The sequence below is a fragment of the Alexandromys fortis genome, unplaced genomic scaffold, assembly GCF_014885135.2.
Source record: "Alexandromys fortis isolate MF-2015 unplaced genomic scaffold, M_Fortis_MF-2015_v1.1 scaffold_146, whole genome shotgun sequence".
Taxonomy (NCBI): domain Eukaryota; kingdom Metazoa; phylum Chordata; class Mammalia; order Rodentia; family Cricetidae; genus Alexandromys; species Alexandromys fortis.
In genome coordinates this window covers 3,588,323-3,611,527 of record NW_026068042.1, presented here as the reverse complement: position 1 = coordinate 3,611,527, position 23,205 = coordinate 3,588,323, and the positions used below count along the sequence as shown (strand labels likewise).

At 41.3% G+C, this 23,205-nt stretch overlaps 1 protein-coding gene across 10 annotated transcripts in view; it reads left to right on the top strand.

The window, feature by feature from the left end:
- The window catches only part of Ate1 (arginyltransferase 1), a 110,326-nt gene extending 91,766 nt beyond the window's left edge, over positions 1-18,560 (top strand). For all 10 annotated transcript variants that reach the window (XM_050165931.1, XM_050165926.1, XM_050165924.1 and 7 more), the window contains 2 exons: positions 390-510; positions 16,535-18,560. In XM_050165931.1, the coding sequence (XP_050021888.1) occupies positions 390-510; positions 16,535-16,713 (300 nt within the window). In that variant the 3' untranslated portion in view covers positions 16,714-18,560. The remainder of the gene's footprint in view (positions 1-389; positions 511-16,534) is intronic.
- The last annotated feature ends 4,645 nt before the right edge of the window (positions 18,561-23,205 follow it).

Below are 23,205 nucleotides of genomic sequence, written 5' to 3'. Positions count from 1 at the left end.
AACAAAACAAAGGAGCCTAATCTTGAGTCTATAAACTAAAAAAATTACTGATTGGGGACGGTAAACTTTTGGAAACAAGTTTGCTTTATATGGCTTTGTATAGTTCTCTAATATATGCAAAGCAGCTTCTCTCTGTTCCTCACTAGCTCTTCAAAGGCAACTGGATTTCTTCCAAAAGGGTAAACTCAAATTCGGAATCAGTATAGCCTGCTAAATGTTGATGTATCACTTTTAGAGAGCCTTGCATTATATATGTGTTCTCTAAATACGGCAAGGCTTTTTTGGTTGTCATTAAGCCTGTCACCAAACCTTTCCTTGACCCTTGGAGCCTCAGGACTCAGGAGTTAGCGTTTGTAATGCCTGTGCCTTTTGTCTTCACTTCTCTTTAGGGTCAGTATAGACCTTCTGATTTGCTGTGTCCTGAGACGTATGTCTGGGTACCCATTGAGCAGTGCCTGCCTTCTCTTGACAACTCCAAATACTGCCGTTTCAACCAGGACCCACAAGCAGGTATGTCTATTGCAGAACCCAGCTGGGCATCTTTATCCTTTTTGTGGCTCTTCATAGTTTTTCATACATTGTACACTGTGTCAAAAACCACACTTGTGATAGGGAAGACAAGACAGAGAGACAATTAAGAAATGATGTGTACTCTTGCTGCTTGCCGCCTGTGTTTTCCCTGTTGGAGTTTCACATGTTTTGAGGACTGAAATCTTTATTTTTTATGTTTTAACAATTATCACAATATAATAATTGTTTGCTTATTTTACCAGTATAGAGTCAGAAATATTGAGCGATCGAACTGAGGTTGTGGAACAGTGTTATGTAGATAATAGTACATGAAGTTTTTGTGCTGGCACTTTTCGTCTGTCCCCGGTATGTCTTCTTTTCCATGTCCTTTTCGAGGTCCTGCCTAGAATAGCCTCCGCCATATTTTGTTTATTATTATTCTCTTATAAGTGTATAGAGACACTAAAAGAATAGCCACAAGTTAAGATCCTGACTTCATGACAAATAGGTATCTGTGCTTTTAGGCAATTGAGAATCTTCCCTGCTTTCAGATTCCTTACTTACTATTAAGATAAAAATAAGTGTCAAGTGTGGTGGGATATGCCCGGAACCCTAGCAATTGTAAGTTAGAGGCAGGAGAATCACCTATTTAGCGTCAGCCTCAGCTGTCTTGTCATGAGTTTGGGGTGAGTCTGAGCAACATGAGACCCTGTCTGAAACAAAAGAAAATAATAGGACGACCTCTGTGTTTGATTGAAGTATAGTATGTATGTATAAAAATGCCATAATGTATATGTTAATAAAAATATAGTAAGACCTACCTGATTGAGTTATACCGAGAGGAAAATCAGACCCAGATATTAAGAATCGTCCCTATTGTTTTGGTTTTTTTGTTCAAGTTAGGTTAGGATGTTGCCTCAGATTTATGCCAGAGGGTTTTGTTGGCATTTATTCCCATTTGTTCTGCCCCTTCTCTCTGAGAGAAAAAAAAGTATGTCCTGTTTAGCTCCTTGGAGTCTAAGTGCCACTGAAAGTGTAAAACACCTCTTGGTCTACAGAGCGTGGGAGCAGGGCTTTGTTAAACTGGCACACGTTTGATGCTCTCGGATGGCTTACATTATGCCACTGTGTGTGGCTTCCCCGGACTGAAGTCCATTGATGTTCCAAACTGTGCTTTGAGTCTTCACAGTCTACTACTGAGGTGATACCTGATTTATACCTCATTAGAATATGGAAGGGAGGAAATGCAAGCCTGGCAGAGGGCAACGGTCAGGTGAGAATGAGGGGTGAAGAAAGAAAAGAAACGCATGGATTTCTCAGTTCTGAAATGACCATTTTTTTCTCACCAGCTTTTGTTTGTGTTAGTTTTTTGAGACAGGGTTTCTCTGTCTTTGGAGCCTGTCCTGGAACTTGCTCTGTAGACCAGGCTGGCCTCAAACTCACAGAGATCTGCCTGCCTCTGCCTCCAGAATGCTGGGATTAAAGGTGTGTGCCACCACTGCCTGGCCAGTTTGTGGAGGTTTTTTTTTTTTGTTTGTTTGTTTTTGAATGAAATTGGTTTACGTGATACATTTGTTCCCCTGAAAAGCTGATATGAAATCATGAATGACACACCTTACCCATAGTAGTACCGTAGAATCTGAAGAGTGGCCCAGCTATCCCATTTGCCAGACACTCTGGCATCTCCCCAGGTTTTCTAGCCAGGACTTAAATCCCATACCTTAAGTTGCTAATCAGAATGGGATTGTTTCATTCTAAGTTATACTGTACTGATCAAACAGATAATGTTGCTTTAAAACACTGACTTTGTCAGTGGGCTTTGGCGTCAGGTCCATAGCCAAAGGCAGCGTGTTCAAGAGGAAAGCCCATAATTACCCTCTACCCGTGTCTTAGAAAACACTTCCGCTTTGCCTCCTCTGGGTCAGTAGCTTGTAATGAAAGCTGCGGGCCATCTTGTCGAGTTCTTTCCTTCATAGTACTATGGTCTTCAGCTTGTTTCTGACTCTTACACGTGAACACAATTTTACTCTCTTTCTTAAATTAGTTTAAAGGTTTCTTGGAGATGCAAGAGACTATAAGTTCCCCATGTTTTGTGAAGCTGAAACATGACCTTCTCATTTCCATGCATGGAATGGGCATGCAAGTAAATACTCATTCAGTTTATTGATTTTAAAATTCCTTTCCAAAACAAGTGCTAATAAGCATTTCATAGCAAAACCAGTTTAGTCTTGCATTGCCTACTGTTATCAAGAAGACAGTCTGTTCTGGTGAGTGATGAACACATAGCATGTTGTTTCCTGTATTCTGCTGGGTTCTGCTCCTCAGGGCAGACACTGGCTGTTAACTATTCATCGTTTAGAATTCATTTACAGTCAGAGTAAACTTGAGAATAGAGTTTCCAAGCACATGAAGATCATTTTCCATGTGTTGTGTCTTTGTAACTTTGAAGATAATATTGTATAGTTTTATCAATATTGAATATCACAGTCCAGACACTATTTGAAATCACACTTATGTCCTGTGGTTTTAGGAAATTAAAATGCAGTTACATGCTGGAGTGTATTGAGCCTGCTGTGAAACACGGTCATTGGAGGTTTAAATGGCAAACTGTGAGAAACTCTCCTCCTCTCTGGGGCCAGTTTTACTTCTACATGACCCAAACTCTTACTCAGATAAAACATGGAGCCTGATGTGAGGAGTATTGCTAGCTGGCCTGTTTTTCAATCACGAAGTCTTTGCTCTCCCAGATGTTCTGTGGTTCAAGGGCCTACAGAAGGTTTCTCAGCTGATCTCGTTATGCTCTGTAAAGTGGTTTCATTTTACAGAAAAATCTCATATTCTCCGCACCCTAAGTTGCTATAAGACTCTGAAATACCCACTCCTATGCCCTTGCAATCTGCTCCCAGCACTCCCTCCTCGTCTTGTGTTTTATGAGTTTGTTTAACTCTTTAGCCTGGACAGCAAACCCTTTGTATTTACTGTGTTAAGGTATTATGTGGGCAAGAGGTGACTGACTTCTAACAACTGTAAAAGAAATTTACTTGTTGTATATGGGTATTTTGTTTTCAGTTTAGAACTTCTGTCTATTCCATCAAAATGTGTTTAGAAATTTCTCAAATAACTTTGAAGGAAAATAATGTCCCATTGTTTTTAAAATTAGAAATTGGCTATATACAGACAGTCTTAAAATAATCCAGTACCACATTTATACTTTACTTTCTTAAATATTTATATGTTATTGTTGTGTGTGTTGTATGTATGGGGTACAAGGACCATGGCATGTATGTAGAGGTCTGGGAGCAACTTTATGGAGTCAGTTCTCTGACTGTCACTAGAGGTCCAGGGAATGAGCACGGGGCAGGCTTTCATGGCAAGCCTGTACCAGCCAAGCCATCGCACTAGCCTATATTTTACCTTTTTTCTTAAATTACTTCTTTAAAAGTATTTTCTGGGAGCCTTTGTAGAAATTTGGCTCAGATGTGGACTGAACATGTCATCCAGTGACAGAACGCTTGTCCCGCGTGCACAAGGCTCCGGAGTTAGTTAGGGAAGGGAGCTAGAGTGCAGTCAGAGGATGCACAGGTGTGCGGCAGCCGCAGCCACAGTGTCTCCTGTTCTCCACTGCTCTTCCCGGGAATGGAGCTGTGGATGCTTTGTGAAGCAGAACAGGGTCACGTATCATACTGCTAGGGTTGCTTGTGTTACTTTACTTTTGGTTAGATAGAAATCACTTTTGGTAAGGTAAAAACTACTTGGTTGTTAATTTGACCATAAAGAAAACAAATACTACTCTTATAGGGCAGGCACTATCTTAACGTAGACAGTTCTTACACACACTTTGTTGAAACAGTAGCCGGTATTTTGGAGTTGATTTTTAAGCCTTGATAAACAGTGTTGAGCATATAATTTGGTATTACTCAAAGGTATTACAATCCTTGCTTTATTGTTTTCCAGAGTGAAGCTTTATTGAGTATACATTACTTCCCCAGCACCATCCTGTTTCCCCCGTGTTACTCATTTTATATTAACTGTTCAATGTTTGTTGCAAAAATACAGCTAAAATTTGTTTTGTCAAAGGATGAAAATATTTTTTTTCCAGTTTTTTCTATACTTTTAAAAGTACTTGTTTTTATTTTTAGATAATTTTTATTTCTGTTTTCACTTATAATTATAGTAATGGATATCTTTTACCATATAGTAGTCTAAAGTTGGTTTTGTTCTAAGCAGACTTTGAAATGTTGGTAAGAAATTTTTTCATTTGTCTCTACTGTGACCAAGCCATACACCATTGCTTTTGAACTAAATTTGCTATGAAAATAATGACAATTAATTTGGATCAAGTGCTTTGTGCATTTTCCTGGGGTAGACTGTTTCTAGAACATCTTAACTCTTCCCAGAGTAGCTAGAAATCCTAAGCTAATTAAAGAAGCTTCATAGCAGTGCGGTCCCCTTAAGCTTCATTTGTGTTATTTTATGTTATTTCAAAGGGAGCCTCTTTTCTTTTTACTCCATTCTTTTTCCTCCCTGGCATGGTTCCCTGACATTTTTTCCTATACTCCTGTAGTTCTCCAGCATGTGTCCGTAGAACACCCAGCCTTACTCAGATCTTGAGTGTTTGTGGAGGAGCTGTTTCAGAAAGTCTCTGTCTTGTGTTCACTGATTTGTGTCTGTAGGCCTGGCATTGCTTCCTGAACACTACGTAGGCTCCTTCAGAAGGGCATATGAGCCAGCATGTTCTCTTAACCACTGAGACATCTCTCCAGCCCATGCAAACATGTTCTCTTAATCTCTAGGAAACAATGCCTAGTAAGAAAGCAAACTTACCAAAACTTCCTTACGGCGCTCAGAATCCTCTGCAGTGATGATTCATGACAAAGAGAGGATTGTCCTAACAGGTGCAGGGTCAAGTTGCTGTTCTTTTAGCACTTCTGAAGATAAAATTGTGTTCTTTAGAATAGTAACTTTCTTCAAAAAAACAACTTATTGTATGTACACATAAATGCATACACACATATATGTTTATATACACATACATATCACAGTATGTGTGTCTAGCTCACCTATCTTGTGTTCCAGGGATTGAATATAGCACCTTTCTCTACTCAGTGAGCTACGTCAGTGGCTCCCAGATAGTTTTCAAATTTTTTTATGTCAGTCTAACTATTCAAAGTTATAAACTGAGTAGTATTGCTTGAAGTCTAGTTAATAAATATTCTTATTGTCAGTAATGATGATGATGATTAGCTATAGCCAGCTGGAGGGAGAACATGTTACAAAGGAGTCGGCATCCAAGCAAGAAAAGAACCTGGACATTTGGTTCAAATAGTTGCTAAGTCTGGGGAATTTGTGTTGATATGGAAAAAATAGACTGTTGAAATATTGTCAACAAGCTTTGTTAGATATACAGGTGAACATATTTTTGTCTTTTCACAACGTCAGAATTTATGAATGACAACTAATTCACAAGATTTCAGTGGCAGCATTGTTCCAGATTCTTCCACTTTCCTTAGTGACCATGGCCAAGGCAAACACAGGCTCTTTTAGTACAATCTAAATTACTAATATTAACTCTGACTGATGTGGGAGTGTCATATATCAATCTGTTGATTTCATTGGTTAAGTTATAATAAACCAACTGCTTGGCCTCAGCTTAGAACATAGATGGGAGGAATAAACAGAATAGAATTCTGGGCGGAAGAGGAAGTGAGGTCAGACTCTGCTCTGCTCCCGGAGAGACGCCATGCTCAGCTCTCCCGGGTAGACGCGATAGCTCTGCTCTCTGAGGCACACGCAATGAGGATGGACGGAGGCTAGAATCTTCCCGGTAAGCGCACCTTGGGGTGCTTACACACATCATTAGAAATGGGCTAGTCCAGGTGCGAGAATTGGCCTGTAAGGGCTAGAGTTCATGGGCCAAGCAGTTCTTTAAATGAATACAGTTTGTGTGTTGTTATTTCGGGCATGAGCTAGCCAAGCGGCCGGGGTGTTGGGGACGCAGCCCCGCCACTCATATTTCAACGCTCTGACCACATATTACATACAACACAGTAGATTTGTCTGTCTGTCTACCCATTCACCCATCTGTCTAGCCAGCCAGCCAGCCAGCCAGCCATGAATGGCTGAAAAATGTTAAGAAACTGCAGTTCAAAATGTTTCAGAAGTCCTGGGATGCAGCATCAAAGGAGCAAAATAACCAAAAGAAGGTCTTTGGAGAGGCAGCTGCTGTTGTGGAGTCCAGCAGTAAGGCTGGAGCTAAGCTAGAGTTGAGTCCACCTACAGAGGCGAAAGGATGAGACCAGGTCAGGAGTTGGGTGGTGATGGTGCATGCCTTTAATCTCTGTGAGTTTGAGGTCAGTCTGATCTACAAGAGCTAGTTCCAGGACAGACTCCAAAACTAAAGTGAAACTCTGTCTCAAAAAAACAAACAAACAAACAAAACAAAACAAAATACCAGATCAGATGAGTGAATGGGTAGATGAAAATAGCAAGTCTCTATGTGCAAAGTGGATGATGGGCTGACGATAGCAATTCAAGTACATTGCATCAAGGAGAGGTAGTCCAGGCCTCCACAGCACCTCACCATCACAGCACTCTCTTCCTCTCCTCGCAGAAAGGTAGTTTGTTCTTATCTGAGGCTAATCTTCCCTTCTGTCCTCCATAGTTTTTCATGTTTCAGTACTTCTCAGACACCTTGATGTACTCTTGACTTCATGAATTTAGGGAGAACAGAGAAAGCCCTGAGTAAAGTAAGTAAAGTCTGAGGCATGTATACTATAAACCCTTCTGGTTTATCTGTATGCCGTAACCCCACTTCCTTGTTCAGCTATGTGTGATAACCCTATCTTTCTGTTCAACTCCATATACTAAATATTCTGCGCGTCTGGGATGCTGTGGTTTCTCTACCAGAGAGCCCAGGCCGTCTGAGTCCAGCTTTTCTGTTAATGTGCCCATCTGCCCGGCTTTTCTTCATTTTTCACCCCCCTCCCCCCCCAGGTCTGTCCCCAGAACTCTGATGGATGCAGCACATAAAGATAACCTTTACTTTCTTCAGTTGTTTTTCTTCAGTATCTGGTCCCCTTCTGACACCTAGGAATAAGCTGCATCAGTTTGCACTGGGCACTGAGTTGCTGATTGGAGTTTAATAAACAAAAAAACTAAATGAATTTTGGTTTATAAATGAGACATAATTTTCAGCACTTTTTGAAGTGACCCTAAACATGCTTATGCATTTTGATATATATGTATATGTATATGAAGCTTTTTTTGCTAAGCATTGATAATTATAAAATCAAAGTATCCATCAGCTATGGAAAACATTGAAGATGTTTCATCAGATGTTTAGCCAAGATTGAATTCTTTATGTGAAAATAAGCAAGTACATCTGATTAGCATAGAAAATTCTTTTGCCTTTAATAAATGATAAAATTATATATTTACCAGACAATGGTTCTAAAGTAAGTTTCTTTATGATTTATTATTAAAAATGTCTTGCTTGTGTACCTATTTTATATACCCATGTACCTGGGGCTATATGAGCATTCTTAGGTGAAATAATGTTTGAGTAGCCACCTAGAATGGCATGGGCCTTGGTTTGGAAACTGCATTTCACTTCCTCAGACCAACTAAGGAAGAAATAACTTGACATAGTCATAACTGTTGCTTAAGTGTTGCAGCCAGTAAGTAAATGACTATTCTCTGTAGTGTTGAGGCAAGCAGGCCTGCTTTTCGTCCCACCCGGCTCCCGCACGGCTGGCTTAGCCCCAGAATAATTACACGGAAACTGTATTCATTTAAACACTGCCTGACCCATTAGCTCTAGCCTCTTACTGGCTAACTCTCACATCTTGATTAATCCATTTCTATTAAAGTGTATCGCCACTTGACTGTGGCTTACCAGCATGAGTCTAACCACCGTCCGTCCATCTTGGGTAGGAAAAGCATGGCGTCTGCCTGACTCTGCTTTCTTTCTCCCAGCATTCTGTTCAGTCTACTCTGCCTACCTATGTTCTGACCTATTAGGCCAAGCAGTTTTCTTTATTAATTAACCAATGAAAGCAATAGGTAGAAGACCCTCCTACATCAATTCTCTGTAGTTTGGAGTTCAGAATGAGTGTTTGAGATAGTAGATAGCTTACCACAAACTTTTACCTTGTTAGTTTTAGGCCAGGAAGGCACAGCTTACTGTATTTATTCCTCACTTGGCGCATTCAACCTCCTCTCTGGTTCATTTCTTCTGAAATAGTACCATTTGGAAGTTAAGGCTGCCTCCTTGAAAGTCTTGCCCTCTCTGGGCCTACCCCAGCACTTGCGTGCAAGTGTGCAGGAAGATTTCAGCCTGAAACAGCGTCACTAGGTATCTATCGCACACTGTGTCTTTCCTGCTGTTGGCTGCTGAATTGATTTCACAGTCCACTACAAATCACGACTGTAGAAAGACCCAGTCAGAGTCTGCATTTTCAAGTTGGTGTGTGCACAGGTATTAAGCCTTAACTCATATTTTAAAGAATGACTTTAATTTATAGGAAAGTGGATTCAAAGGTTTCTTCTAGTTTAAAAATTAGTACTCAGTTCATTAATGTAAGTCTATTAAAGAAAGATTTGTCCTGTTTGTCAAATATGAATGCAGATTACAAATCATATTTTCAATGTATAAAGCTTTAAAATTTTAGCAATTATTTAAAGAAAAAGGGACTTTTGAATAACATTTGATTGCATTTACAAGGCACTAATTCAATTTTTAACTTTTAAAATTTTTATAAATGTATTCAATTTCTCACTTAATTCAATTGTCTGACAAAGTATTCTTAGGAACTTAATTAGATTTGTGGACACAATGAACTAAATATTTACTTAGTTTGAAATCACAGTATAAATCAATTAGTTAATTAAGCATTTCCTGTTGAAGTAATAAATCATTGTTTACATAAAAAAATCTTCAGGAGTCCTCTGTATAACTACTGGAACTAATAACTGAATTAAATAAGATTGTAGCTTATAAAGTTATTATACAGAAGTCAATTGTACTTTATATATTAGCAGCATACAAAAATGAATTGCAAAAGAATCCTCTTAGAATAACAAAAGAGTATTCATTATTTAGAATTACATGTATCAAAAGACACTCAAGACCACTACGTTGAGAACTACCAATCACTGCTCAGAGAACTAATCCATGAATGTTGTTAACATGACAACTGAAGTCTTGAGAGTAGGACCTCTTATTGCTCTGATGGTCCAGTTCTATCTAATTGTATTAGTATACATAGTATTGCGTTCGTTGACACCATCATGTGTTTATTCTCGTCATCATTTCATAATGCTTTTACCAGGTTAAAGCCATTTACAGTGGCTTTCCATTGGTCCCCATATCCCGGAGGAGGTGGGTGATTGATTGTTTATGGCCAAGTGCTTCCCTGTTTAATTAGTGGACGAGCCCAGAGAAGCCTGCATCTGTTTAGCCCATGAGGTTATGTCTTGACCAGTGTTTACGTTTCTTTAGCACTTAAGATTGTTTATTCTCATCTAACTTTAAAGAGCTTTGAACCTGGTAGAATCCTGCATTGTACCAAACTCATAAAATTATTCAAATTTTAGCAATATTCAAATTGTTTGAATTTCAGGTTCCTCTCATTGCATTGTCCATTAATAACATCCAAACTCATTTTATTTGCATTCACATTGCTTATTCCTAATACCTAACCGTTGTTCTGCAAGAACAGGTAACTGCTAGCTCATGGAGTCTTCAGCTAGAAACCCAAAGACAAAGGGTCTTTAGACTTCACTGTATTTGTCACTTTCCACAGGTCACTGACTACCAGGCTGTTTGATTATCAGTGAAATGAGAAACTCAAACTACAGATGTTCAGGTCCTACTGTGTTTTGTAACCTTTGGATAGTTAAAAATTTGTTGAGGATCAAGCTGCTTTCAAACTTGGACATATTATACAAATGCAATATGGGTGATTCTGAATTATATCAAATGTGTATGTCAAAGGGTGACATCAAGTCTTTTTCTCAGTCACTGTCCGTCTTAGTTTTTGAGACAAGAGCTCTCTCTGAACCTGGAGTTGACCAGTTCAGTTAGACTGCCCTGTCAGCGATCCCCTAGCACTGCAACTGCAGACAGGCACGCTTTCTATACTTTGCCTTTTATGTGAGTACTGGGGGTCTGAACTCATATCCTGATATTTGCCTGGCAAGCATTTTGCCAACTGAACTATCCTCAAGCTCTTCATTTAAGAAACATTTGTGTATCTAGTATGGCTTCCAGATAATGTTTTTTATGAGATTCTCAGGTGTGTGAACAAGTGGGTCTATTTCTTGTGCCCTCTTATTTTATACACACACACACACACACACACACACACACACGTATATATATATGTATGTGCTCTATCTGCATATATAACTTTATGCCAGAAGAGGGCAGCAGATTCCACTAGAGGTGGTTGTGAGCCACCGTCTGGTTGTGGGAATTGAATTCAGGTCCTCTGGAAAAAGAGCCAGTGCTCTTAACTTCTGAGCCATCTCTCCAACCCCTTCTTGTGCATTCTATTGGACTTGTTTCTTCCTGTTTGTTTTGCACTATTCTGATATGTCAGTGTTTGTTTTATTTCATTTTACTGTTTAATAAAAAAAATTACTTAGTGACCATTATTTGAATGTGTTAGGGAAACTTTAAGTGAATTTTATGGGGGATTTGTTCACTTTTGGTTCACTTCACACATTCAGTAGTCTGAGCTTTGGTGTAGAGAGCTGTGGATTTGCAGTTCAAGCTTTTTTTCTTAGTGAAAAAAGCATATTCTGTGGCCTCCAAAGTGTAAGTTGTGGGGTGCTGGCCACACAACTGTGATGCATGTGCCAGCTCCCCAGGCTGCCTCAGCAGCGGTTTCCTTGGCAGCCCTTAAGTTCCACAGTAAATTGTTGCTTACATGGGAGCTCTGATTTGCATTTTAAATTAATGTCACCTAATTCCCTAAACCTGAATTAAACCAATCTTTTTTCAGGTTACTGAGTGCTTAATTATTTACCCTTGACCTGTGTACCTTGGAAGCTTGGGAATATTAGGTGGCTGTCATGTGTGGACTAACTATGGACACGTTTATTATTGGAACCCACTCATTTGCCATTTAAAGTGTGTGTTTTAAAAGTTTCACTCTGAAGTTTTAGCATTTCCTTGAAATACTTTGTTAACCCATTGTTGTGAATCTTTTGATTAAAAACAAAGGTTCTTGTGCAGCACACTTCATTTCTTAAATGTTTTCTTAAAGCATTCCAGCTGCACCCAGGAAGGCAAGTAAAAGAAGGAGCCCTGTAGTGCATTGGTACTTTGTGAATGGGTCAGTGCTACTAGAGTTTGCTTTTGGGCATAGTTCTGGCTTTAAACTGCAAACTACAGGCATTTCTTTGATATAACTACATGCTTTCAAAGTATGTCTGAAAACAAATAGTGCTTTTGGAAAAGTCTTTTGGAGGAGGAGGGGGCACACAGGAAAAGCATTTGCTTTATAGCTGTGCTGTGTCACTGTTACACTACTTTTTTTTACTCTCCAAAGTCCACTAAAGAAGCTGCTTTTCTGCTTTCAGAAGTTTAACAGAAGCATCTTTGCTGTCTAGAAGGGCCCTCTGCTTTTGCAGAGTCCTCTTGCTGTTTGAGACTTACAAGGTTTTGCTAAGGGAAGAGTTCTGAAAGACTTGAATTTAGGAAGTTTTGACTTTGGAGGACTTGTGAGCCCTGTAGGAGCTGAGCTTTGTGAGCATACAGCTGCTTTTACCGCTCATGTTGGCCACCCCATCTGACATGGCTGCTGCTTCGCTGTGCGTTTAAGAAGCTTACACGGCCCGCTGTACCTCTCTTAGTGAAAATCTTTTGCTTTGAAGCAGGTATTAAAAAGTGCAAAGTGTAAAGTAAAAATGAAAGCCAAGAGCAGTGGGTCATTTGGGGAGATGCCTGTTGAGACATGGCAAGTGGATTTTGGCATAAACAAAAGTAATTGCCAAGAGCACATATAACTCTGAAGTACACAGACCGTACCCCTGAACTGCTACACACAAGAACAGTGTGGAAGGGCATTATAAATATTAATGACCAGCCATCAAACCTACACAGCTTGAGACGTTTTTGAGAGAACATTTCTTCTCTGAGCAGAAAGGTATTTCACCAGGAACATAGCAAAACTTGTTCTCTGCAGAGCACTTCGTTTATCCCTTTGTGAATAGAAGTTGCTCTGTTGAGGCAGATTGTGAGTCCCAGCCTCGTCTCCAGACGTAACAGAGTCACCACTCCTAGTTATGTGCACCGAATATGAGGTGGTTGCCAGAAATGGAGAATTCACCATAGTTACATATGCTGGGGAAATCAAGGTCCTCTCTTGGGTTCTTCATTTTGTTAGTAAAAGAGTTTAAGAATAGGATCAAAACCCAGTGCCATTGTTCTTGAGTTCTCAGTAGTCCTCATTGTCCTCTATGTTCAGCGAGTCCGGTTTTATCCCATGCTTTTTCAGACCCAGGCCAGGTCCTTGGACTTCCCACAGGGCAGGGAACCCTGATTGCTCTTCGGGCTGATGAGGGAGGGGGACTTGATAGGGGAGGGGGAGAGAAATGGGAGGGGAGGGAAATGGGAGGCAGTGGCGGGGAGGAGGCAGAAATCTTTAATAAATAAATAAAGAAAAAAAGTTTAAGAATAGACTCAAAAGGAAGCTCAAGGGCAGCTTTATTAGAGTTTAAAAGAAAAATGGAAGGGCAGCAAGCTGTGAGTCTCAGCAGCTGCCTGGAGGAGGAAGAGGTTGCAGAGAAAGAGGAAAGGCCTACCTTTTGAGTCAACTGTGTGGAATATCGTGTCTCGTTCTTTTTGTCTGGCTTGATCTTGTGCAGCTCTTGTGTGGGCAGCTGTGGCTGCTGTGAGTCCGTCAGCGCAATAGCATTTTGTGTACAGAAGAGAGTATGACACAGCACTTCATCTCATCCCCTGGCTCTTCATCTTCCTTCTGCCCCCTCTACCTCAGTGTCCCCGAGCTGTGATGAGGGTGGTCGTAGTGGTGATAAAGATGACCATGACATTTTATTAAGGATACAGTTCAGCTACTTTGTAGACTATTTCTTACTTGGTGTTCATCATAGGTTTCTCTGTAATCAGTCAAGGTAAGAACATTAGAAATGGTGAATTCATATCAGGAGACTGTATTGTCACTCATTGATAGCTGGTGACCTGATAAAGTGGTGTGTGTCACACACCTGCACTACAGTCAGTATTTTGTGTAGGTCAAGTGGTTGATAAATAAGATATCTTCAGATGATATATGAGTATCCTGTCACGTCGAACTTAAAGCTCCTAGTTTTTACACCCTTTGGTAGGACGCTTAGGGTTGGAATACATGGAGTAGGAACTTGAGAGCATCCCTTTCTCCACGGACACAGTTGAGGAGCTCTCTCGGCCAGGGAATGATACCACTCACCTCAGTTAATAAGGTCAAGATAATCCCCCACAGGTATCCCACATACCCTTCTTCCAGTTGGTTCTAGATTCTGTCAGGGTGACCATTAACACGAATATCACATCCCCTATTGTACATTTGCTCAGCATTTTAGCTCTTATATCAATTTATCTGCTGTGTATATGTCTGTATCCTTTAAAAACTATAAAAACTTGTTTTCATTTTTATGTAATATTTCTGTAACAATATATTATAAAGATATGCTGATATACTCTTGAATCATTTTTAGAAAAGCCTAGGGAAAAAAAAGAAAGCCAGGTTGTGGGGGCAGCATGTCCCTTTGATCCCAACACTCAGGAAGCAGAAGCAAGTTGATCTCTGTGAGTTCGAGACCAGGCTGGTCTACAGAGAGACTTCCAGGACAGCCAGGGCTACACAGAGAAACCCTGTCCCTAAATACAAAACAAAAAAGGAAAGAAAGGCTTAGAAAAGTCTTAAGTCTCTGAGAACAACAAATAATTTACCCCCCCCCCAAGAGGTACAGCTGTGGTCTGTAGCTTCTCTTGCTTTGGAAGCACCTGTTAAACAGCTCGGCTCCTGTGAGGGAGCAGTTGTGGGGAGAGTGAGCAAGCAGCCCCCGCAGAGTTTTCCTTGATTAAAATGTCATGGAGCTGGCAGCGCATTTGAGTCATTAGTGACCAAATGCTCATCCCTAAGAACTTGCAAGACTCCTTGTGTTTTTATTTTATAAAGTTAAGCTGTGATGCAGCTTTGGGAAAGGAGAAGTAGAAGTTCTTGTATCTTAGTAGGCTGGCAGCTTTCCTTGGGTGCCATGGCAACCGTCTTCATATCAAAATAGCTTGTTCCTGGGTCGCTTCAAGGCCCATCAAGGGAAGGCCTTTGGGCCGGGTTAGCACTGTAGATTTGTCTGTGAGCATGGATGTCATGTTTGTATCTATAAGACGGTTCTAAATGGGTCTTGTAAGAATGTGAGCTACATTTTTCCTCCCTGCTAACTAAATCATAATTTTTAGTGTTTTAAGTATCTTACAGAATTTTGTTTATGTTTAAATTACTTTTAATCTTAACTGTGTGGGATGTACATGTCCCATCCTTGAGGATATGACAAGATGATCGTAAGCTAGAGGCCATGCAGCCCAACCGACGGAACAGGCAGGCCTGGAGTCTGAGACTGGATGGGCTCCCTCTCCTTCACATGCGTTTGGGCAGATAAATTGTATGCAGTACATTGGTGTTCTCTGTTTCTGGCATCTGAGGAATAGCAGGAATTCTGTTCTTTTCTCTCCTGAAATCTCCTGAGTTTGATTCTGCTTTAGAGCATCAACTTCTGAGAAAGAAGAAACTGTAGATGTTTGTGTCTTAGTTATAAACGCCATTCCTGGCCTTAGGTGGTAGGTTACAGCCATGCGTACTTTGTATAAGAAGTTCTGGGTCTGTATTTGGTGTGTAGAAAGCATGTGAGTTTCACACTTTGGCTTGGGTTCCTTTCCCAGCACTCTTTACAAGTATACAAATATTCCAGAATTTACTATCTTGAAGCCCTGTGTACGTTTTCTTTGGTCGGTGTGTGTGCATGTGTGTGCATGTGTGTGCATGTGTACGAGTGTGCATGCATGTTGAAGTCTTGCTGTGTAGCCCAGGCTGGCTTAGACCTCTCTACAGCCAGGATGACCTTGAGCTTATGATCTTCCTGCCTCTAATTCCCAAGTGCCAGGACCACAGGCGTACCCCTCCACCCCAGCTCATCCCAGGTATTTTATCCCCAGCATGATAGCTTATTCCATGAAGTCAGAGGCTGACCACCTTGAGTCTTGTCTTTTCACTAAACCAAAGGCATGCCCCTACCTTCCAGCTCCAAGGTAGAAGTTAGACTCTTGCCCTATGTTTGCCCATGTACAGGCTATTGCCTGAAGGAAGGCAGAGATAACTTGTTCTCTCGGAAGGCTCTTGCAGTCCCATAAAGCACTACTCATGCTGACCAGAACTGAGTCGCGAGACCACGCCCAGCTTCAGGGAAGGCAGGAGCACAGGTGTTCTTGATATAAGCCATGAGTTCTTGTATATGGGAACCGGGAAAGCCCAAAGGAAGCAACAGCACCCTGTACTCTGTCTTCTTTTGAAGCTGTGAGAAGCTGCCCTGCTGCCCTCCATAAAGAACAGGAGAAAGCAGAGCCAGACCTCCTTCCTTATGCTGCTCTGCTGACAGTAAGTCCCCATGCAAGCCAGAGCCTCGGGCAGCATGTTAGCTGGAGAGGTACTAAGATTTAATACAGACTCTGGAAAGATTCTGGAACATTATAGATGCCACTGTACCTCAGCAAATCCGAAGGTACAATATAGCCAGTGGTTTTCAGTTGAGTGTGATTCTTTGACTCTACTTTGTTTTGGCTAGCAAACTAGGGAATGCTTCTTGCCTTTCACGAAGAAACTTCCTGTGTATTCTTAGGAGCATGCTCATGAACATACCACACAGTGAGGACCTGTGAGGCCATCACGTTTCAGATGATGTACTTTGGCCGTGCACATCTTTGATATACGGCAGTCTTTGATCCGTATTTGTCTCTTTGCAGTGGATGAAGGCCGCAGTAAGGACCTTAACCGACTACGGGTACTTCACAGGCGATCCACCATGCCTTATGCTGTTTATAAGAACTACCAAGAAGACCCGAGTGAGGAGGAGGGTGTTCTGGAGTATGCCAACCTTGTGGGGCAGAAGTGCGCCGAGAGGATGCTGCTGTTCAGAAACTGACAGCCTGCCCCATAGCCCAGCACCAGCCTGGGTACCTGGTCACTGTCCTGCATATCTTGGCTTCTGTAGCCACTCACCAAGTACATTCTTAGAGCTTTTAAAAAATATTTTGTGGAATTGTATTTATGAGAATCTTGTGGTTAATATAAAGATTTTAAAATACACTATGATCTAGCCCCTTAATTGGGACTTGTCCTTTTGGAGTTTGCTTCTGGAACAAGGTATGCTAAATGTCTCCAGTAAATATTCTGGGGAGGAAAGTGAAGAAATGAGTCTAAAGAATTTCCTCACATTACTGTTTTTGTCCTGGAAAAATTCTAACAGAAAAGATGGTTCTCAACCTGTGGGGTCGCAACCCCTACAGGGGTTGTATATCAGATATTTACATTATGATTCATAACAGTAGTAAAATTCCAGTTATGAAGAAACAATGAAATAATTTTATGGTTGGGTCACCACAATATGAAGAACCATATTAAAGGGCAGCAGAATTAGGAAGGTTGAGAACCATTGACTTAGACTCAAACAAGATGTTAGCTCATGCTGGGAAATTTAGGTGGGGTCAAAGGTGACAAACGCATTCCATCGCCAGGAAACATGTCTTCCCCACAAACCAAAGCTCTGTTACTCTGTTCAATATTAAATTCTGCCAGTGTTTCAGTGTGTCATTAATAAACGACCTGAAAAGGCCATGCAAACATTGCAAAGATCAGGTGTTCCCATTGGGTGTGTGTCCAGGATGGTCCTGCTATGTCTGTTGTCTTGGCATAGTTATTTGCCTGGCAAATCTTGAGGACCTGAGTTCAGTTCTCGAGAACTCATGTAAAAATGCTGGGTCTGGTAGTGAGTGTGCGCTTGAAATCCCAGCACTGGGGAGTCAGAGGAGTGTCCCTGGAGCACTAGCCAGCAGCCTAACCTACTGAGTAACCTCCAGCACCGAGAGACCCTGTCTGAAAGGAAGTGAATTGCAGTCCTGAGGATCACACTAGCCCCAGGCCTCCGTACATGCATTTTATAAAGATGTGTGCTTGTCTTTTGAGCTCTTGAGTTGAGTGTGCACCGCAGCTAGTGTAGGGCAGTCAAGGCAAGTATCCCAACTTTGCATTTTGCAAAGTCTGTCTTGAGATACCTGATTTCTTGTCAGTGGCTTTCATCTAAATAAAGACACATGGAGCTTCCAGAGACTGTTTTTCTTTTCTCCAGGCAGGAGCTATGCATGTTCCAGCTCCTTGCTTTAGTCCCTTCTGAGTTCAGGTAGATTCACACCTCCCTCCATGACAGCACAGGTGTCATTTTGGTTCTCAGTGTATTATCTTTATTTAAATTATTTTCAGTTCTTAGAATTTTGTTATTTTTATTATAAATAATCTGAGCACTTTTTATATTCTAAGATAGAGGATATATTATCAGATAAATATATTCACTCAATTGAAATTATTTAGATAAGAGAAATTATTGTTTATGTTTTCTTTCAAGGAGTCTATCCTATTTTTATCCCTTTGCAAATGCCGGTTTTGCGTGGTTTCTTATCATATCAAAATTATTATGTAAAAGAACCTTTCCAGCTTTCTGAACAGCAAATAGTTTGGTTTATAAATATTGTATTATTTCAGTATGAATAAAGGTGAGAGAATATGAACACTTACCCAGAATGATTCTACTGCGGCTGACTTAAAAGAAGGAAATGAAGTGGGAACTTGATATGTTTGAATTACAAGTTATTCAAATGTGTGTTCCTTTCCAAAGGAAACCAGTGACTATAAGACAAAGTAACTTTGATTGCATTTGATAGTTTTGCTCTTCTAAAAAAGACCAAAATGAACAAAATAAAGCTGTTTTTACCTGCAGTGGTTCTTGTCATTCATTTCTTAAAACTATATAGGCCCAGCACCATCTATGCCTGTAATCCCAGCACTCAGTGAGGGCAGGAAGACTAGTCAAGGTCACCTACAACTATATAGCAAGTTTGGGGCCATCCTGGGATAATGAGACTGCCTCAGAAGGCATAGCCACTCCCACACACGCACATATACATTCTCGAATACATTACACCTGTAGAAATTTGTAGAAAATGTTGACTATGTGAATTATAAGATTTGTCAATAACCAACTGTAGACCATTTGACTATGTCAATCAAAGTATGGGATGACTTCTCTGGAGAAATAAAATCTCTAAGCAAAATGTATATAGATTTTCACATAGTAAATTAGGATAGGATGAACTTTGGTTTTTTTGAGACAGGGTTTCTCTGTGTAGCCCTGACTGTCCTGAAACTCAGATCCTCCCGCCCACTGCCCAGCTACTGTGGCTATCTTGAAAGGGAGAAAGGTCTTAATGCTTGCATAGTATCCCAGTGTGTTCTTATGTTTGCACAAGAAGGCTTTTGGCCCTGAGCCCTCTCTATGCATAATGGTATTACTAATAGCATTCCCAGGTTTTTTGATACTATTTTGTTTCCTTTTTAAGAAAAATCTAGTTTTGATTTTAGAATGTATAACAAGATAAATGATTGCAAAAGGAACATTCTTTATCTTTGTAGTCCTGGGGATCAAACATGGCGCGGGCAAGCATTCTGCCCCTGAGCGTCTACAAAGGGGAAGCCCACCCCAGCCCTGTTACTTAGTGTCAGCATTGCAGTGCCTTCTCACTGCACCAAATGGCTCACGTGAAATAAAAGCTTTCTTAGGGGTTTCTGTTGCTGCCACGAAACACCACGGCCAAAAAGCAAGTTGAGGAAAGGGTGTATTTGGCGTACACTTCAGAACTGCTGTTTATCGCTGAAGGAAGTCAAGACAGGAACTCAGACAAGGCAGGATCCTGGAGGCAGGAGCTGATGCAGAGGTTATGGAGGGGAGCTGTTTACTGGCTTGCTTTTTTGTAGCTTTCTCCGCTTGCTCAGCCCACCTTCTTATGGAAACCAGGAGGAGCAACCCACAGGATGGCACCACCCACCATGGGCTGGGCCCTCCCCTATTGATCACTAAGTGAGAAAACGCCTTCCAGCTGGATCTCATGAAGGCATTTCCTCAAGTGAGGCTCCTTCCTCTGATGACTCTAGCTTTTGTCAAGTTGACACACAAAACCACCCAGTACAACTGACCCCTTGTCAACTTGACACACAAACACATCACTATGAAGCCACAACCCTTCCTTTCTTATTCATCCCCAAGATCTTAAATAACTTAAGAAGTCCCACAGTCTTTACAGATTCAAACACATTAAAATTTCGATTCCTTTAAAATAGCCACTCTTTTAAAAAGTTCAAGTCTTTCATCTGTGGGCGCCTTTAAAACTCAAAATTAAATACCTTCTTCAAGAGGGAAAAAACACCTGGAGTCCAGTTGTAGAGAGGGGAGTGATAATATGAGCAGGAGGTCAAGACCATGATGGGGAAACCCACAGAAACAGCTGACCCTCAGGAGCTCACTGACTTTGGAGCCCATTCCCTATGGAAGGATACCATGCTCAGCCTAGATACAGGGAGGAGGGCCTTGTTCCTGCCTCAAGTGATGTGACAGACTTTGTTGATTCCCCCATGGGAGCCTCACCCTCTCTGAGAAATGGGGTGGGGGAGAGATAGGAGGGGAGGAAAAGGGAACTCGGATTGGTATGTTAAAAAAAAAGATTGTTTAAAAAATAAAAAAATAATTAAAAAAAGAAAAATATATATAAATAAAATTTAAAAAATAAATGGGACCCAAATAAATATAAATTTTATCATTTAAAAGAAAAAAGAGGAAAGAACCAGGGCACCATCACAATCTGAACCAAGCAAAACCAAAGTCCAACAGTATAAATATCTCAATGTCCAATTATCTGGGATCCACTCAGTTTTCTGAACTGCAAAGGGCTATGGTCACTTCTCTGACTCTGCCTGCTACAACACACACAGCTTGTCTTGTAGGCTCCGGCTGGCTGCTGCTGCTTTTGGTAGTTATCCCATGGTACTGGCATCTCCAAAACTCTAGGGTCTTCTGCTGCAACTGGGGTGCACTTTCACCAGTAGCCTCTCATAGGCTCTCTTCATGGTGCCAGGCCTCAACTTCTCTGTATGACCCTTTCAGTCCTGGTCCTTAAACTGCCACAGAAACTGCACCTTCACCAATGGACTTTCCTGGCCACTCCGTGTCAGGCCTCAGCTGCTCTCCGTGACCCCTTCATGCCTTCAAACCTAGTACCACACGTTACCAAATCTGGAACACAACTTCTCGGTGTTCCCAGAAGATTTCACCTCAATGATGTTGGTCTCTTGTTAATCACTGCTAATTTCTTAGCTCTAGCCAACTAGCATCAAGTATCCCAGCAAAGCAAACTTGCTCTAGTAGTTCTGGTATCTTGTTAATAACAGCTGGTTTTTCAGTCCCAGCGAACCTGAACCACAGGATCTTAATTCAAACAACAAACAGCCCTGGTAGAGTCTTTAGTCTTCCCTCTGAAATTTCAGAAGCCAGGTCTCCATCTTCTACACTGCTCTTAATATTCTTCTCAGTTCCACAGAATATCCTACTGAGCTCATAACACTCAGTGCCTCTTCTAGCCCAAAGTTCCAAAGTCTTTCCAGTTCTGTCACAGCAATCCCACTCTATGCTGGTCCCAATATCTGCCTCAGGGTTTTCTGATACTGCGACAAAACACCATGACCAAAAAGCAAGTTGGGGAGGAAAGGGTTTATGTGGCTTACACTTCAGAACTGCTGTTCCTCACTGAAAGGAGTCAGGACAGGAGCTCAGTCAAGGCAGGATTCTGGAGGCTGGAGCTGATGCAGAGGCTATGGAGGGAAGCTCCTTACTACTTACTGGCTTGCTTTCCCATGGCTTGCTCAGCTCACCTTATGGAAGCCAGGACCAGCAGCCCAGGGATGGCACCACTCACCATGGGCTGGGCCCTCCCCCATGATCACTAACTGAAAAAATGCCTTACAGCTGGCTCTCCTGAAGGCATTTCCTCAACTGAGGCTCCTTCCTCTGATGTCTCTAGCTTGTGTCAAGTTGACACAAAACCAGCCAGTACAAAAGGCTTTAAAATATTTATCCATCAATGATTGTATATGAGTCTTAATGTGTTTTATCTTTACCTCATTACCTTCCTTTAGCCACCTGACTTGGTATTTGGGTTTTAGACTGTTCATTCATATTTCTCTGGGAATTCTAGGTAGTATTGGAATCCATAGCTTCACTGTGCTGACTTAGAAGGTGAGGCCCATGGCAGGTCATCAGATCACAAGGGCTGAACTCTTGTTTGTTTAGTCTCCTTGTAAAGGCATATCCTTCCCGTCACGGAAAGATACAGCAGGTCAGAGTCTGTGATTAGATAGTGTGTCCACATCAGACACCAAGTCTCCTAGTACCTTGATCTTGAACTTGGCAAGAAGTTCCTCCAGAACTCAGGACCGGATTCCTGTTGTCTTAAGCCACCAATCTGTGTATTGTTAGAGTAGTCTCAACAGACTTTGGTTTGCATTGTTTTCATCCCTGGTTCTCTGACTCTCATTGTTCTTTCTGATAGCTATTTATATAACTGCTTTTAAGTTTGTCCATCTCTAAAATTCCAACAAAATGCCTTAACTTAAAGGCTTCTGTTTATTAAAAATGTTAAGCTTCTGAACTACTGATTCTTTCAGAGTCAAAGGTCTTTAAATGGTGTTTACAGAAATGAGTGAGTAACCGTGCCACTATTACTGAGTTGAACTTTGTGCTTAGTTTATTGGCTGTGTGGAGGGCTTTTTGTATTTTTGATTTTTACGAGACAGTTTTTTCTGTGTAACCCTGGCTGCCCTGGAACTCACTCCATAGACCAGGCTTGGCCTTAAACTCACAGAGATTCACCTGCCTCTGCCTCCCAAGTGCTGGGATTAGAGGTGTGTGCTTGCACACCTGGCATGACTGTGTTGAAACTTAACCTGAGTGAATTTGTGCTTTTCTATCCAGTCAGTTACTAGAATGTCTTCTCTCCTGTTCAGAAACTACTGTCTGTTAACTATCTCAACCAATAGCTAATTACTGGTTTGAAAAAAGCATTTCTTATTGAGAAGCAGCGTGTGAGAGGAAGCATGCACGAGAGAGTTTCACACACGTCATCAGTTGGGACGCATGCGCCATAGTGTGGCGGTCAGAAGACAACTTTCAGGGGGCTAGTTCATCTTTCCACCTTGTTTGTGAGGTGGCGTCTTTGTTTGTTTCTGCCCCATTGAGGAACTGAGAAAAGCTGGTACTCAAGCTTTTGAGTGAGCCCGCTACCTCTGCCTTCCATCTCTCCGTAGGAGTCCTGGAATTCCAGATGTGCACCTTCACACTTGCCTCTCTTTCATAGGTGCTGGGTTGAACTCAGGTCATCGGGCTGGCACGGCAAGCATTTCTACCCACCCAGCCATCTTGCTGCCCCAAGACTATTATTAGTTTCTTTCAAGCTTCCAAACAGCTTGGTTTTTGCAACACATCTCTCCAGTTGCAAAATGAAGAATCAATGCCAAATCAAAGTTTCTGGCAAGGTCT